Genomic DNA, 18,156 nt, shown 5'->3' on the forward strand with positions numbered 1-18,156 from the left:
TGCATGAAAGGCACCTTGGTCGAATATGGCTCTGAAGAGACTTAAAATAGTGTCCGGGTGTGTAAGACAAGAAACCCAGAGATCAGGGTGGAATTTCTCCATGGAAATGTTGGTCAGGCCTTGGAAGGGGCTGCCCAAGGAGGCGCTGGACTCCCCATGCCTGCAGGGGTGCAAGGCACGGCTGGAGGTGCCACTGAGTGCTGTGGGCTGGCTGCCAAGGTGGGGATCAGGCACAGGATGGACCCGCTGAACCCGCAGGTCTCCTCCATGGACAGCGACTCTGAGGCTCCGTGGCTCCGTGGCCAGGAGTGGAGGCCGCCCTGCCGCAGGCGCTGCCGGAGCCGCCCCGGCCCGAGCTGTTGGCCCGCGCGTTTCCCCTCAGGCCGGGGCGGCTGCTGCCGGAGGCGCTGCCCGGAGCCGGAGCTGCCTGTGCGGCGGAGCGGCCGCGCTTCCCGGCCGGGCCGGGGCGCCTGTGCGGGCGCTGCTTGCGGGGCCGTGCCGGCCTCGCCGAAGCTGCCCGCGGCTCCCTTTGCGCGGCGGTCGCTGCCGGTGCCGGCGCGCTGAGGCGGAGCTGCCGCCCCTCAGGCTGCCCGCACTTCCCGCCATTGGCGCTGCGGCTCCCTCAGGCTCTGCCGGCGGCCATCCCGCCTGTGCCCGGCTTTCGGGAAGCTGCCTGCGCTCTCCCGGCGCCAGGCGGGCTTTGGCCCTGGCTGGATGCCGGCTGCCCACCAAAGGCGCTGTCACCTCTCTGCGCAAGTGGAGAGGAGAGAAAAGGCAGCAAAAGGCTCATGAGCTTCCAGAAAGAGAGGGAGAGATCCCTCCCTGGTCATCACCCTCACAGACACAACGGAGGGAACTTGGGGATATTAATTACATTTATTACCAACAAAACCAGGCAGGATAATGAGAAGCAAAAGCAATTTCAACAGCACCTGAAGTCCCAAGGCCATGCCAAAACTTGGCCACACAAACCCAATACAAATGGGAATGGCTCCACAGTGACAGAGAGAAGGCTTAGATCAAATGTTCAGGAGAAATCCTTCCCTGTGTGGGGGGTGAGGCCCTGGCACAGGCTGCCCAGAGCAGCTATGGCTGCCCCTGGATCCCTGGCAGTGTCCAAGGCCAGGCTGGATGAGGCATGGAGCAGCCTGGGATAGTGGAAGGGGTGCCTGTGCATGGCAGGGGTGGCACTGGATGGGCCTTAGGGTCCCTTCTGTTATCAATAGAAAGTTCTATTTTTTTTAAGTTTCAGAGTTTAAAAAAACAAGTCAAACCAGTCAGACTCCTTTGGTTTCACTGCCAAAGAAAACGTTTTTAATTACCCGTTAATGGCCGATGATTAACTATTGTTTCCCTGATGCTGGCCGCTTGCCAAGAAGACACCAAGAGAAACCCTCTCGGGTAAAGAGAATGGGCAGTGACACCAGAGACAACATGCAAATGAGAAATGCATTGCACCCTGAGTTTTTACAGTTTTACAGTTTTTACAAGAAAAACCCGTAAAATCACGAGCCAGCAAGTGACTTAAGTGACGTCTAAGGATGGGAGCATTGTCCCGTACCTGCTTGGACCTTTTTGTTTCTCACCCTAACCTGAAAAGATACTGATTAAAGAGACACCCCGGAGTGTTAAACAAACAAGCAGGACTCTATGACTCTCCCATGAGGACAGAGTCCCCAGCTCTGTCTGCAGACCAGTGGATAAAGCTGTATCATCCTCCTTCTTCGTGCCACGCCTGGGAGCAACGGCGGTGTGGGCGCAACCGATCGATTTCTCCCCACCTGAGCTGATTCTTCTTAATAAAGGCATTAAAAAGGAGAAAGATCTCCTGCCCATTTATTTCAGCTTCCAAGCCAATCCATTCCATGATTCCACGGATTGGTGGCTCTGAGACGGAGTCATTTGGTGACACCATGGCCTGCGAGCTCTGTTGCCAAGCACCACCACAAGCATTGCTGCAATGACACAGAAGGGAGCACTGTGACATTGGCAGCACCACTGTGACACAGGAACTGCCACAGCTGCACCTGAGGGCTGTGTCCCAGGTGACTGCAGCCAGTCCTGCCTCGCCATGGACCTGGTGCCGCGTCTCGTGCGCGCTCTGCTCCTGCTGGCCCTGCTGCTGGCAGTGGCTCCCTCGACAGGAGTGGCCGAGGAGCTCTGCCCAGAGCCCTGCCGCTGCCTGGGCCATGGGCGGCTGAACTGCCGCCACACCGGGCTGGCCACCGTGCCCCCGGCCAGCCGCCGCCGAGCCCTGGCCGTCCTGTGAGTCCCGCGGCCCCACAGAGCCCTGCAGCTTCCCCTCCTCGGCTCCCTGTGTTCTGCAGAGCCCACCTGGGACAGCCGGGGGACTCCCTGGCCAGGGACAGCGCGGGTTTGGGGGCCTGAGCTCAGCATGGGGGTGAAGCCAGGCTGGGCACGCTGTGCCTTCTCCAGGCAAAGCCCAATTCCAGCTCAACAGTGGAATGGCAGGGAAATGTGTTTTCCTGAGGGGGCACCGGGCCTTTTGTTTCTTTGCAGAGATTTCACTGGCAACTCCATTGCTGCTGTTGGAAAACAGGCCTGGAAGGACTACCCATGGGCTGAGACATTGTAAGTGGCCTGCACCATTTCAAAAGTCAGGAGTTTGGGGATTTTCCATCCTTTGGTCTGGGGATGGGATCAGCAGACCCCGCACCACTCACTTGCATCCTTTCCATTGGAGTTCAAAGCTCGGTGGCTCTGCAAGGAGGGGTATGAATCAGCACAGCTTCCCAGTATGGCAAGAATTGCCATGAGCCTCTTGCAGCCAGGGCACCATCCCCATGTGTGTCTGCCCAGGGATGACGCTGTGGTCACCTTCAGCCGGCCAGGAGCAAGGGCCTGCTGTGGCCAGCAGTGGGGACGGTCCCTGCAGTGTCCCAAAGAGATGCTTCAGTCAAGCTGCTGCAGGAGATTTTCCCATGACAATGCCATTTGCTGCTGGCCAGCGGCCGCTGTCACAATGTCCCTGTGTCCCCTTGCAGAGTGCTCAGGGACAATGAGCTGCGGACAGTGAAGAGCCATTCCCTGGAGGGGCTGTTCCTGCTGAAGCACCTGTAAGCAACGGGCCCTGCCCATGGTGGGGGGCTCCTGCCTGGCCCTCCCTGAGGCCCTGCTGCTCAGCCCAGCCACAGGCATGTGGCCTTTGTCCGTGCTGGGATCAAGGCTGCAGAGGCAGCTAGATGCAACAGGGCAATTGGAAGTGACATTTGTTGTTCTAACTGGAACAGGGATTTGTCCTACAATGAGATCCAGTCCATTGAGGAACGGGCTTTTGAGCCACTGCCTTTTCTGAAGTTTCTGTGAGTGATCAAGTTCCTTTCTGGTGTTTTTACCTCTGTCTTTGCCTTGGGCACCCCAATTTCCTGTGCAGGAAAATGCTGCTGTTCTTTTCCCCTCAGTCCCTAACTCTGCCCTGCCCAGAGCCCAGCTGAGCTGCAGAGGTCAATGCCGATGGCTGGGCAGCCACGCCAGGGGACAGAGCCCAGCGGGGTTGTCCACACACAGCCATCAAGCAGCCAGTTCTTGCAGCCTTGGCTGCTTCCTGGAACAGAAAGAGAGTCAGCACGTGTGCCGCTAGCTTGGCCTCCTGGGCAGGCTACAAACACCGAGAAAGCAGCAGTTGCCACCCTCTTCCACCTTGGATTTGCAGCTTTCCTGCCATGGGATCCCGCTTTGCCCCCTCTTTCTGTAGGGCAGGCCCAATTCCTGTGTGTGACCTCCTCTCTCCCCAGAAATCTCTCCGGGAATGGCCTCACGCGGATCCGCAGCGGCACTTTCCAGGCCTGGCATGGGATGCAGTTCCTCCAGGAGCTGTAAGTGGCCCCAGGGCTAAAGGCACGGCAGGGCGAGCCTCCGCAGGGTCTCTGCAGGGTCCCTGGGCAAGAGCAGATTTGCCCTTGGGAAAGTCCCGATTGCGACTGTGCATGTCAGCCAGGGAGCAGCAGGAGTGTGCAGCTACAAAGGCCCTTTGCCCTGCCCTGCTCATCTCCTGCAAGGCTTCCTTGGATGGGCCCAGGCCGTGCCCACGTGCCCAGCACAGCCAGCTCACATCCTTGCCATCAGTCCTGACAGAGCTCTGTTGTTTCCCAGGATCCTCAGCCAAAACCCGCTGGTTGTGATAGATGACTCTGCCTTCTTCAAGCTGCCCTCAGTGCGCGCTCTGTAAGTATTGGCTCGTTTGGAGCAGATGCACAGAGAGCTGTGTCTCTCTCGAGTGCCCTGTTCTCAGGGGGGCAGCCCAAATGGTGCAGGAGCAAATCTGCCTGTGGGCCAGCCTGAGTCTGCTGGAGACACAAGTGGCCCAGCTACAGCAGAGCAAGGCAAAGGCCAAGCAGTGCTGGTGTGTCCCCAGCTGCAAAGCAGCCCAGGAACTGGGACACAACCTTTCAGGGATTGAGAGAGCCCATGCAGGTCTGGGGCCGTGGAGTGGCCGCAGGGCTCTGGGAATGAAGTGCACTCCTGCCAGCAGCTCCAGGCTCCTGCCGCCTCCAGGGACTCAGCTGCCCTCAGGGGAGAGCAGCAGGAGGTCGGGAGAGGGGCAATCCTTTCTGGTGGCATCTGTCTGCCACGGGAGCCGCAGGGTTGCCCTCCTGATTCCGTGGGGCTGGTTTAGAGCAGGGCGAGGCAGAGGGAAGCTGGGCTCCAGAAGGGCTGCTTTTGGAGCAGGCAGAAGGGGATGCCTCTGCCAACAGCACCACCATCATCAGGGCTCTGGGCTTGCTCTCAGAGCAGAGTCCTGGCAATGTCACCAGAGAATTTCATGAGCTCTTTGCAATGCTTGCAGAGACCTGAGTGCCACCCAAGTGATCCCGCAGACGCTGCTGCTGCTGCTACAGACCACAGTGAGCTTGGAAACCCTGTGAGTGTGTGGGACTGAGCCCCAGCCACCAGCAGGCTCTGAGTGCTCAGCCAAGGGTTCTGCTGGGGAAACAAATCCATGTGCCACAAAACCAGAACAAACCCAGTAAACTCAAGAATTGCTGTTTCCTTGTGGGAACGTGCCAAAACTCACCCGCTCAGAGGCAGAATTTCACCTTTTCGGGTGACTTGCTGCAGGTCTCTCAAAGCAGAGTGTGAACTCCAGGCGGGTGCACTTCTGTGTCACGTGGTATTTTGGGAGCAGTTCCACTTTCCAGGTTAAAATCCCCTTTCTGATGTTTGGCATTGGGAGTCAGGGGCCTTTCCCAGAGCTGTGGCACACAGTGAAGCACAAGCCCCATGCGTGGTACCTGTGTGTTCCCTGAGTCGGGCTCTGAGCCACGGACTGGGTGGGCAGGTGTTCCTGCACTAATCCCCTCTTGTCTTCAGGCAAGTGCCCAAGGAGACGGCCTGCTGCCTGTGCCAGGAGCGTCCCCGGCCCAAGAGCCCCTGCAGGACCATCCAGTTCCTGTGCGAGAAGCTGTGCAGCAGCAGCGCCCCGCAGTGCGGTTGGTGTCCAGAGGGGCTGGGGGAGCTCAAATCTGCCACTTCTCTTGAGCCTGGGGAGATGCTGCAGCACTGCCCCATGCTGGGGGGCCTGATATCCCCTTGGAGTGCAGGCCTTGGACAAAACCTCTTGGGATGGAAAGCTCCTGGTGATTGTCCATACCTTGTGTGTCACATACTGTCTGGAGAAGGAACAGCTCACTGGGCCCACCAAAGCTATGAATTTGCTACCCACAGCATGCCCCCAGGCAAGGAAAGCAGGAGTGCCCTGTGCCCTTCCCTGCTGCTGGAAGGCGAGGTTGGCTCATAAACCCCCCAAATTCCCCTAACAGCCTGCTTTCTGTGCCACCCCACTGCCCACTGCAGGACAAAGGGCAGGGCCCCCGCTGTGCTGTGCAGGGTGAACAGCAAGCACCGTCATGCCCTCGTTGGGCTGTGCAGGGGGAGCAAAGCACCGTCCTGCTCCAGCTGGGCACAGGGCACAGCATATCCTGTCCACAGCAGGGCCAGGCTGCACTTGTGCAGACAGATACAGCCAGATTTCCAAAGGCTCCAGGGAGCTCGCTTCTCTCACTGGCTCAGCCCCAGGTTTCCCACAGCACAGTCCCAGAGCTCTGGTGCCCTTGGAGAAGTTTTTCATGGTGTAAGAGCTTGAGCTGCTGCTCTTGGGAATGGCCCTGGAGCAAAGGAGTCCCTGGGCTTTCCTCCCCTGCCAGTCTGTGCCCCCATTGCAGCGCTGGTCCTTCCTCTGGGGTCTCAGGCTCTTCACTGGCTCCTGCAGAGCCACCCAAGCCTTCTCATCTGGAGCTGTGGGAACCTCTCCGACAGCAAAGCCATTCCCCAGGGATGTTTCCCTCCCATGCAAACAGAGCCCCAGGAGACACCTGGAAAGAGCCAGCTCTCTGCTCTGCCCCAAGGGGATAATGGCATGGATTGAAGGGCTCTTCTGCTCCCCACAACACATCCCCCACTCTGCTCTTGGGATCCCTAAACTTAGACATGAGCTCCTGCTGCTCGGGGTAACCACTCAGCCTGTGTCTGTGCCCAGCTGCTGATCTGCTCTCTTGGTGTTCTACAGTTCACTCAACTGTGCTGCAGACACGGGGAGAAATAGTGGACATGGAACAACGCAGAGAGCTGAACACCAGCCCCGTGTTGAGCCTCAAGCCCATGGAACCTTCACTGGGAGATCATGGAACTGTAACACTTCTGGTTGCCCTGACCATGAGCGCTGAGGGTGGTGTCAGCAGCCTGGATAGCTCCAGAAGAAATCCATATCCCCCTCAGCATCTCTTGGGGAACAAAGGTAAAACAAGTGCTGGTCACCTGAGGGCCAAGGCCAAGAAAAAGCTGCACAAGGCTGAAAGCATCAAGACTGCAAAAATCACTGTCCCACACCAGCCCCAGCCTGCCAGGCTGAAGCATGTGGTGGAAAAGACACCCTCAAGCTGGCATCAAGAGAAGATGGAGTCACGTTTATACTGGCAAGGATTGAAGCCCTCAGCTATAGCTGGTGGATTAAAACATGCTGACGATCCCTCCATCTCTGGACAACACAGAGATGAAGAGGAAGATCCAGCTGCCAAGAAGTACCACGTCAGGACACACAAATGGCACAAGAAGAAGGACAGCCAGTATTGGGTTGGACATAATCCACTTTTCTACCAGGTGTTGAGCCCTGTGAAAGTGGAGCGAAGGTCCAGACCAGCCCAGGCTCTAAACAGGAACGTGGATTTTCTCTCTGACCCGTTGGTTCAGAGCCACCCCGCTGTGAGCAGCAGACGAGGAGCCACGGCTGAAGAGAAGCATTCCTCCATCGGCGGCCACCCCCTGCTCATGCCTGACACCAGAGAGGAGGAAGACTCCATGCTCCTCCATAAACCTGTGAGACCCCGAAGTGCGGACCTTGCGCCAGTACTAAAAGAACTGGAAACCAATGTTGATCATCAGCAGCAGTTGATGGAGGCACACAAAGGCCTGAAGACATTCATGGCCCACGTGGAGCGAGCCCTGAGGAGGGACTGCAGCCTGCCCCAGCTCAAGCAGGCCTGTGCCAAGATGGTCAAAAAGACCAGGCTGCTTCTAAAGGTGCTCCAAGGGAGGCAAGAGAACCAGGGAGCCTATGATCCAATGGAGCAGTGTCGTCGGCAAGAGAACATGATCATTCACATGGCCTTGGGGAAGGACAAGGGACTCACAGGGAAGGTAGGAGAGCTGCTGAGCACTGCTGCATGTGTCCTTCTGGGCAAAGGAGAATGGAAGGAGCAATGCTCTTACCCACATATTCTTCCTTCCTTTCCTCACAGCAAAAACTGGAGGTTGTGGTGTACGTGATCACATTTGTGGTTTTCCTGGTTTTCTTCATCTTGGTTTTCCTGATACTGAAGTGTGTCTTCCACGTAAGTCAATATCTTGTTTGACACACAGCTGTCTGTCTTGTAGCTGGAGTGCCCAGGTGATGAGCCCCATGTGCCACTGCAGATGCCCCTGCACGTGCTGGGTGCCCCAGGAGATGTTTTTCCAGGCCTGAAGCTTGCGGCAGCATCCCCAGCACTCAGCTCAGCAGGGTCCAGCCTGCCTGGGGGGAGCTTGTCCTGCCTTCTGTCCCAGCTCTCCCCAGCTTTGCTTTGCTCTCCTGCCTTCAGCCACAAAGCAATGAGAGCTTTCACCCTCTCTCCTGTTTGGCAGAAAATTACAGTACAACTGATGTTGCAAATCTCCCATTTTCCTTCCCCAGAAGCGCTCCCGACAGAGTGAACTTGACTCCCAGCCTGGCCACACCAGGAAATTGTGGCTGAGAAGGTAACTGCTGCCCATGCCACCAAGAGTCTTTCCTGTGCAGAGCAGCTCCTCCTGGAGCCCCACAGCCGCGCAGGTGCCGCTGCCCAGGACTCCTCGGGCCGTGTTTCCGACACGTCGCGTTTGGGGGAGCCCTGGGAAAGCGGCTCCTGAGCGCTGGGCACGGCCAGGGGCTCCCAGCCCAAGCAGCCCTTCCCACGCCGGCGCTGGGATGGATGTCTTGGGCCCCGGGGCGCTCCCAAATTTCTGTGAGCACGAGCAGTCTCCTCTGCTGTGGCTCTGCCCTATTGTTCCCCGCTCCCTCCCCACAGCGGCTGGTGAAGAACTCACTCCCATCCTCTCCAGCTGCCTTTGGCATGCAGGGCTCATTCCCTGGATTGCCAGCCACTGCTACCCCTGCTGGGGCTCCCCATTTTCCTTGGGCTCTGCTGACACATCCCAGAGCAGGGAGAGGTGCTGGTACCTGCTGCAGCCCTCCCTGGCCAAACCTCCCTGCTTAGGGAGCGGGAGCAGGGACCTCTGGCCATGGGATGTCCAGAAGCCTTTTTGTCCCCATTCACCTCGCTCACTCCATTGCTTTGCAGCATTGGCAATGCCCCTTCCCGACTGCTCCAGCGGCTGCTTCCCAGACAGGGCAGAGCACAGGCAGCGCTGTTGCCCACAGCCTCCATCACCTGCTGCCTTCTCTTTTTATGCCCATTTTCCCTTTCTGTTTTTTGCAGGTTCTGTGTAAAACTGCCACAGAGAGGGAGGAAGGGTAACAAGGAGGCACAGAATGTAGAGCAGCCTTTGCTCTACAGGGCAGAGAGCTCCTCCAAGTGTTGCCCCTGTTCCCAGGCTGTTCATGGTGCTTCCCAGTGCTGTTCCCTGTTCAGCAAGTCTGAATTGTTGTGGATTCAACGCATCAGGGATGCCTATGAATCCCAGAGATAAGCATCCTGGGAAGAGGCATAGTGAGAAGAAGTACGGTAGAAGACTTTCAAGACGTTAATGGCATGCCACAATTCTTCACCTACCATTTAACTGAGGCTCTCCTTGGATGCTGCTTTGTTGGCTGTTTTTTGTTTCCTTACATGCTTTTTCCTTGACTGTTATTTTGTTGCTGTCACTGCTGAGGCAAGGCCAGAGGGTGCTGCAGGCAAGCACAAGCTCTGGGACACCGAGAGAAGGCATCAGTATCTCAGGGTTTTCCTCATCCCTTGTCGCAATGTTTTCCCCTGCAGTCAATAAAAACCAAGTTTGTTCTCGTTCCTCCTGGTGTTGCTGATGTATTTGTAAAAGCAGTTTCTGTTCTCCTTTATGGAATTGGCCAAATTCAGTTCCAGCTGGGCCTTTGCTTTTCTGCCTTTCCCCCTTAACGCCCCAACAACACCCTTGCCATCCTCCTGTGGTGCTGCCCTTCTTCCAAAGGTGTAAATTCTGTGTTTTCCCTGAGTCCCAGGCAAAGCTTCCTGTTCAGCCGCTCTGCTTCCTCACCAGCTCGTCTTTGAGCACACGAGCACGGCCTGTTCCTGCCTGTGCCTTCAAGGATTTCTCCCTGCAGAATGTCCAGCCTCTCTGGACTGCTCTGCCCCTCAGGACAGCGTCCCCAGGGAGCCTCTCAAAGAGCGTGGCTGGCCTGACTCCCCCTGGGCAGCCCCTCCAGCCTGGATGGAGCTTGTCCACATCGTGCTTGTCCCGGCCCCAGCGGCTCAGAGCCTCCCCCGTGTTGTGCAGAGGGAGCTGGGAAGGTGAGATGGGCCAGGAGGGGATTGCCCTGCTGCCCCCAGCAGGGACCTGTTTCCATTGCCCTTGTTTTGGATCCCCTCCTCCTGCCTGCTGGCCACACCCTTGGGCATCCTGGGCTTCTTGGGATGTGCCTGTCTGGGACGTTTGTCCAATGGCTGCTTCCGAGGGGCTCCAGCAGTCCCTCTGCCTCTGCCACTCCTTATCTTTGCACTTCCCCCTTCAGCTCTGCCACTGGGCTGAGCCGAGCATGCACCTGGTCCTACCTCATCCAGGTGTAATTTCTGCCAGCCCCAGTGCCAGTGCCTGGCTCCAGCACTCCCTGTGGAGTTTTCCCATTCCAACGAGACCTTCCTGGATAGCTCTTTGGATATCAAAGGAAGAGGCTTTGCAGTAGCGCTTCTAAAACATCCCAAGGCCCCTGTAGCTTTCCAGGGTCAACACTTTTGTGTTCCAGATGTCTCCTGTGAGCACAAGAGCTCTGGGTGGGGGGTGGGAAGGGGAATGGCTGGTGTCCTCCTGCAGAGGCCTTGGCACGGGTGTCCCCGTGGTGCTGGCTTGGAGCTGCACAAGCAGCATTGTCCCCCCTGCACCCCTGAGGTTTTCACCTCCTCCTCCTCCTTCCCTTTGCCCTCCCTCACTCCTGCCTGGCTCCCAGGCTGATGGTTGCATTGTTGAACCTCCTGCTGAAGGGCTGCTCTCATGGAGCAGAATCACCTTCTCCAGGAGGTTTAATGGGCATGCATGAAAGGCACCTTGGTCGAATATGGCTCTGAAGAGACTTAAAATAGCGTCAGGGTGTGTAAGACAAGAAACCCAGAGATCAGGGAGGAATTTCTCCATGGAAATGTTGGTCAGGCCTTGGAAGGGGCTGCCCAAGGAGGCGCTGGACTCCCCATGCCTGCAGGGGTGCAAGGGACGGCTGGAGGTGGCACTGAGTGCTGTGGGCTGGCTGCCAAGGTGGGGATCAGGCACAGGATGGACCCGCTGAACCCGCAGGTCTCCACCATGGACAGCGACTCTGAGGCTCCGTGGCTCCGTGGCCAGGAGTGGAGGCCGCCCTGCCGCAGGCGCTGCCGGAGCCGCCCCGGCCCGAGCTGCTGGCCCGCGCGTTTCCCCTCAGGCCGGGGCGGCCGCTGCCGGAGGCGCTGCCCGGAGCCGGAGCTGCCTGTGCGGCGGAGCGGCCGCGCTTCCCGGCCGGGCCGGGGCGCCTGTGCGGGCGCTGCTTGCGGGGCCGTGCCGGCCTCGCCAAAGCTGCCCGCGGCTCCCTTTGCGCGGCGGTCGCTGCCGGTGCCGGCGCGCTGAGGCGGAGCTGCCGCCCCTCAGGCTGCCCGCGCTTCCCGCCATTGGCACTGCGGCTCCCTCAGGCTCTGCCGGCGGCCATCCCGCCTGTGCCCGGCTTTCGGGAAGCTGCCCGCGCTCTCCCGGCGCCAGGCTGTCTTTTGTGTTTCAAACACGTCGCATTTCCAGGAGCCCCGGGAGAAGAACTCTCGATGGAGAGGTCTGGGCCCGCCAGGGAAGTCCTTTTTTGGGCAACCGTCTTCCTTGTCTCAGCTGAAATGACCCCGAGCTGGGATAGCACCTTCTGCAGCCCTCTATGGCCAAACCTCCTTGCGTATTTTCCTCGGTATTTCGATGAAAGATGTATGCTAGTGTCTTTAGAAATAATTTGATGGGTTGAAAGTATGGTTGTTAGTGTCTTTGAAATGGGTCCTAACGTCTCTGCTGTGATCTTCAAGCAGTGGGTTTGTTGCAGAGCCCATACAGCTTGGTGTCCTGGGTTGACTATATGATGCTTTTATCTCCAATCGTCTTGTTCTGTTTATACTGAATAATAAGTTTTACACCTTTAAGACCCTCTTCCAGACAGTGAAGAGGGGAGGGAAGAAGCGCGCAGTTTGTTTTCAGACTGCTCTCACTCCTCCACATTCCTGCTCCTGGACTGTGTTGTCTGCGGATGGACAGACAGCCGGACAGAGCTCCTTTTTCCCTTCTTTTTTTTTTTGCTTTTAGTTAGTTTTAGCTAGCTGAGACAAAGAAGTTCCCTGGACTGTGATTTTTTTCCTTTTTGCTTGGACCTGTTCAAGCCTGCTCTGCACTGAACACCCAGAAGAGCACCGGCAGCTCCACCTGTGGCCCCCCTGGCTGGGCCTGGGCCGCGGCGTTTCCGGCACCAGAGACTGATCAGAGACTGAGTGAGCCGAGCTGCAACCCAGGGAGGGGACTGTTCTGAGTTTGCTTTCTTTGGATCAGTGAGAAGTTTTATTGTTTAATATTGTTTGGTTTCTATTGTTTAATAAACAGGTTTCTTTCCACTTTTCTCCAAGGAGATATTTTCTCCTGAACCGGTTGGAGGGGGGAGGGGCAATTGAATCTGCTTTTGTAGAGAAGCCCCTTTGGGGGTTATCTCCCAAACTTGCCCTAAACCAGGACAAATACAGTTAGTGGCGCCCAACGTGTGGCTTGAGATTTATTGATTGCAGGTTTGTTGTGCTTGGTGTGTAGTAGGTTAAAGTACCCAGTAGCCATGTTATTTGAATTTGTAATGTCTCTTGGGGAGGCCTTTATGTGGCTCTGGTCTCTAGACCTTTTTGAGGTTTCAATACCTTTCTGGTCACTAGGATTATTGTCCCTATCACATAGTTTTTGCGGTAAAGGGGCACGGATTGGATTAGCTATTGTGTTGGCCTTGGTGATAATGATTTATAGGGTGTTTACAAAAATACTGGCGTCTGTTTACGATATGTATGGTTTATGGTTTCTTCGTCCTACCCTGCATCCCAGTTCCAGCAGTATGTTTTGGGAATTTATTAGTAATTGCACCCAGCTGGTTAGAGGAGGAGCAGGGAATGAGGCTTTCCAGCCTTTCCTTTCCTTCTTCTCCTTTGAATCTGTTACGTCACTTGTGGAGAATGTTCAGTTTCCCCTGAATGTTAAAGAGACCATCTTTCTGGCTTTTAATCTGGTAGGCTTCCTCTATATGGTCTGCAGCTTCTCTAGAATGAGGGCTGAGATGTCTAGAAGAGCTGATGAGACCCCTGACCCAGAAGTAGACCCACGTGTGGAGAATCCTGAGTGGGGTGGAGAATGGGAAAATATGGGCCAAATCCTGAAAGAATTCTCTGACCCTATAGTCTGGGACTTTCCCCATGAACAAATTCAGAACCCAGCTGAGGTGGGGAAATATCTGAAAGAGAAATATCATGATGACCCTAAGGAGAAAAGGATCATTGCAGTGAGCTGGGCCCTGGCGTATGCTTATCGCACACTGCTAGATACTCTAAGGCAGCAGACCGAGGAAGGGGGGCAGGGAGATACATCAAGAGCTATCCCAGTCGCTCAGGTTGCAACCAACACCCCAGGCTCAAAGCCAGCAGCTAAACCACATAGTGAGCCTAAGCCAGCAGTTAAACCAAACAATAAGCCTCAATAAGCTAGTAGCTGTTGCTACTAGCACTAGAAGTGGGAAGTGCACAGACAAGACCGATCGACCAGTGGATGATGATGATGATGATGCAGGAGAAGGACCCTCAACATTTCCTGACATAAAATCAGGAGTCAAAGCAACTGGCACAAGATCAGAAGCCAGTATTGAGTCCTTCTCCCTGAAGGACCTGCGTGGCCTAAGGAAGGATTACACCCGACGATCTGATGAATCCATAATCAGCTGGTTAGTCCGTCTTTGGGATGCTGCAGGCGAGGCTACAATCCTGGACGGCACGGAAGCGAGGCATTTGGGATCTCTGTCACATGATCCTGTCATCGACCAAGGCATGATGAGGGGGGCTAACCCTCACAGCCTCTGGGCACGGGTCTTGGACAGCGCAAAGATACCTGTGTGCTGATGATCTCTACATGCAGCAAACACAGTGGAAGACCATAGAACAAGGGATTCAACGCCTGAGAGAAATGGCAGTGGCAGAGATTATCTTCTCAGATGACATAACAACTAGGAATCCAGACTTGGTACCATGCACATCTGTGATGTGGCGAAAACTGGTACGACTTGGGCCACATGAATATGCTTCTGCTCTAGCTAACATGGAGCAGGATGACACGGATGAGACTGTGCTTGACATGGCAAAGAAGCTCCTCCATATAACCAACTGCCAGCGGAAGAAACACAATATGCTCTTTTTACTGATAGTTCCTGTCACATGGTAGGAATGAATCGGAAGTAAAAGGAGCCATATGGAGCCCCACACGACAGGTTGCAGAGGCCACTGAAAGAGAAGGTGAATCAAGCCGACTTGCTGAACTCAAAGCTGTTCAACTGGCCTTGGACATTGCTGAAAGAGAGAGGTAGCCAAAGCTCTACCTCTACACTGATTCATGGATGGTAGCCAATGCTCTGTGGGGATGGCTGGAGAGGTGGAAAGAGGCTAATTGGCAGCGTAGAAGAAAACCAATTTGGGCTGTTGAAGAGTGGAAAGACATCGCTACCAGGGTAGAGAGGCTACCAGTGAAAGTCCGCCATGTAGATGCCCATGTCCCTAAGAGTAGAGCCAATGAGGAGCACCAAAACAATGAGCAGGTAGACCAGGCTGCAAAGATAGGGGTGTCCAAGATAGACCTAGATTGGGAGCACAAAGGAGAGTTATTCCTAGCTCGATGGGCCCATGATGCCTCAGGTCATCAGGGCAGAAATGCCACCTATAAGTGAGCACGAGACCGAGGGGTGGATTTAACCATGGACAGTATTTCTCAGGTTATCCACGACTGTGAGACGTGCTGCCATCAAACAGGCCAAGAAGGTGAAGCCCCTATGGTATGGTGGGTGGTGGTCCAAGTACAACTATGGGGAAGCCTGGCAGATTGACTGCATCACACTGCCCCAGACACGCCAAGGCAAGCGCTACATGCTCACAATGGTAGAAGCCACCACAGGGTGGTTGGAGACCTACCCTGTGCCTCATGCTACTGCCCAGAACACCATCCTGGGCCTTGAAAAGCAAGTCCTGTAGAGACATGGTACCCCTGAGAAAACTGAGTCAGACAACGAGACTCATTTCAAGAACAGCTTTATCAGCACCTGAGCCAGAGAACATGGCATTGAGTGGGTGTACCATATCCCCTACCATGCACCAGCTTCGGGCAAAGTAGAAAGGTACAATGGGCTGCTAAAAACCACCTTAAAAGCCTTAGGTGGGGGATCTTTCAAAAATTAGGAGCAGCATCTGGCAAAGGCCACCTGGTTAGCTAATACCCGAGGCTCTACTAACCGAGTGGGCCCTGCCCAATCTGAGCCTTTGCACAGAGTAGATGGAGACAAAGTCCCAGTGGTATATGTCAGGGAAAACAGTTTGGATCAATCCTGCCTTGAGTACAGACAAACCCATTCGCGGGGTTGTTTTTGCTCAGGGACCAGGTTGCACATGGTGAATAATGCAAAAAGATGGAAGAACACGATGTGTACCTCAGGGAGATCTGATTGTTGGGTGAGAACCATGTATAAATATCACTGTTTGCTGAATGTTACCACCATTGTCTGTGTATAGCAGTATATTGGATGTATAATGTATGTGTTTGTAGAGTTAGAATATATATTAGTTTTAGTAGTAAGCCGACGATATGGGGATAAGGGGTGGAATGACCTGGGTTGACTATATGATGCTTTTATCCCCAGTCGTCTTGTTCTGTTTATACTGAATAATAAGTTTTACACCTTTAAGACTCTCTTCCAGACAGTGAAGAGGGGAGGGAAGAAGCGCGCAGTTTGTTTTCAGACTGCTCTCACTCCTCCACATTCCTGCTCCAGGACTGTGTTGTCTGCGGATGGACAGACAGCCGGACAGAGCTCCTTTTTCCTTTTTTTTTGCTTTTAGTTAGTTTTAGCTAGCTGAGACAAAGAAGTTCCCTGGACTGTGATTTTTTTCCTTTTTGCTTGGACCTGTTCAAGCCTGCTCTGCACTGAACACCCAGCAGAGCACCGGCAGCTCCACCTGTGGCCCCTGGCCAGGCCTGGGCCACGGCGTTTCCGGCACCAGAGACTGATCAGAGACTGAGTGAGCCAAGCTGCAACCCGGGGAGGGGACTGTTCTGAGTTTGCTTTCTTTGGATCAGTGAGAAGTTTTATTGTTTAATATTGTTTGGTTTCTATTGTTTAATAAACAGGTTTCTTTCCACTTTTCTCCAAGGAGATATTTTCTCCCGAACCGGTTGGAGGGGGGAGGGGCAATTGAATCTGCTTTTGTAGAGAAGCCCCTTTGGGGGTTATCTCCCAAACTTGCCCTAAACCAGGACACCCACTCACCCTTCAACTACCCCATTTAACTTATACACAAATCTAAAACAAAAATTAACTATAAACTATCATACCTTAAATAACTCCACCATTAAATACTACTGTACCAAACTTATTAAAACTTCAATACAAACTAAAATCCAAAACACCAAAATAACACGCCACTATTAACATTACCAGTACATTTTTCTCCATTCTTCTAACAACCAAATACAAACCTCTGTTTACCTTCACTTGAAAAATATACAATACACCTAACAACCAACTACCCCAAAAATAAAAACAGTCCTACCATCTACCATAAATTCATCTAAATTACACTAAAAAAATAATCCTCCAAAACATCTACAATATACCAACAACACTGGATTAAAAGTATAACAAAAACATGTTTAAGAATCACCCAAATTCTCCTAAAAACAATTTTACCATCAAAAAAGCAAAATCAAGCCTACTGAAAAGATCCAATTCCTAAAAATAACAAAAGAAACAGCAAGAAATTCCCACCAGTATAATAAAAAATGTCAGAATAGCTCCATCAGACAACAAAAAACTCCAACCTATAAAAAACTCCAAACCACCTCAAAAACAAACACTAAAACACAACTCCTCCTATCATCCCAACTACCATGATTAAAATACATATTCTATACAGAAATCTCCTCTATCCTGCCATCAAAACCACATAAAACAAATAAATTACTCTCATCATACAGCACACCCATATCAAAAATCTAAATCACCCTAAAATCTTAAAGATAATTACAAACTAACCCCAAAATAAAAACTTTAATTTCTAACTAACAAAATACCCCCAAAACAAATAACACAAACTAAAAAAACTCCACCATACAACCAACCAACTACCAGCAAAAAACTACATTATACTCTTTTCACTAACAATTCTTATCACATCAGAAAAATAAAAAAAATAAAAAACAACCATTTGGAAACCCACACAGCAAATCACAAAAACCACTTAAAAAAAATTAACCAACTTATTAAACTCCAAACAGTACAACAGACTCTGAACGTTACTAAAAAAGAATAACCAAAACTCTACCTCTACGCTAACTCAAAGAATAATCGATATGCTATGAAATTAACTTAAACTAATTAACGATATCAAAAACCTATACCACTAATAAGAAAATAACTACCCGAATAAAAACACTACCTAAAAAAATCCACCAGATAAATACCCATGGTCCCAAAAGTAAAACTAATAAAAAGCAATAACCAAATACATCAAACTACAAAAAAATACCCAAACCAAATAAACTTAAATTAACAACAAAAAAATTACTCCTGACTCAATAAACCCATAGTGCCTCAAACCATAAAAATTAAAATACCACCTAGAAATAAACACAAAGCCAAAAGATAAATGTAACCATAAAAAATATCTCCCAAGTGATCAGTGATAATAAAACCTACATTGCAATCAAACAAAATAAATTAAACCCCTATAATATAATAAAAAATAATGCAATTATGAATATTAAAAAAACCTCACCAATTAACTACATGATAGTAACTCAAGTGCACCAAAACAAACACTACATACACATAATAATAAAAGCCACCACAACAGAATTTAAAACCTACCCTCTACTTCATGGTACGACCCACAAAAACCAATGTAAATCTTAAAAAACAAATCCCTTAAAACATAATACCCCACCCCAAAAAAAAAAAAAATCCAACAACAAAATCAATTGAAAAAATCCCTTATCATCAACACCTGAACAAAAAACCATAACAGTCAAGAAGTACACCATATCCTCTATCGTACACCAACTGCAAACAAAATAAAACTATACAATAACTTTCTAAAAACTACCTCAAAACCACTACATAAAAGAACTTTCAGAAATAAAAACCCGCGCTCCCTGCACCGGACGGAGCGCGGCTCCCGGCAGGAAAGCGGTTCCTCCGGC

At 52.6% G+C, this 18,156-nt stretch overlaps 2 protein-coding genes across 2 annotated transcripts; both read left to right on the forward strand.

The window, feature by feature from the left end:
• Positions 1-2,071: 2,071 nt before the first annotated feature.
• LOC135286510 (leucine-rich repeat-containing protein 37B-like) lies at positions 2,072-6,385 on the forward strand. Its single transcript, XM_064399602.1, has 8 exons — positions 2,072-2,265; positions 2,521-2,592; positions 3,006-3,077; positions 3,756-3,836; positions 4,114-4,185; positions 4,808-4,882; positions 5,332-5,450; positions 6,366-6,385. The coding sequence occupies exons 1-8, from the start codon at positions 2,072-2,074 to the stop codon at positions 6,383-6,385; spliced, it is 705 nt and encodes a 234-aa protein (XP_064255672.1).
• LOC135286814 (leucine-rich repeat-containing protein 37A-like) lies at positions 6,316-9,497 on the forward strand. Its single transcript, XM_064400038.1, has 4 exons — positions 6,316-7,653; positions 7,755-7,847; positions 8,186-8,250; positions 8,970-9,497. The coding sequence occupies exons 1-4, from the start codon at positions 6,568-6,570 to the stop codon at positions 9,178-9,180; spliced, it is 1,455 nt and encodes a 484-aa protein (XP_064256108.1). The 5' UTR covers positions 6,316-6,567; the 3' UTR covers positions 9,181-9,497.
• Positions 9,498-18,156: the final 8,659 nt, after the last annotated feature.

The sequence above is a fragment of the Passer domesticus genome, chromosome 27 (genome assembly GCF_036417665.1).
Source record: "Passer domesticus isolate bPasDom1 chromosome 27, bPasDom1.hap1, whole genome shotgun sequence".
NCBI lineage: Eukaryota > Metazoa > Chordata > Aves > Passeriformes > Passeridae > Passer > Passer domesticus.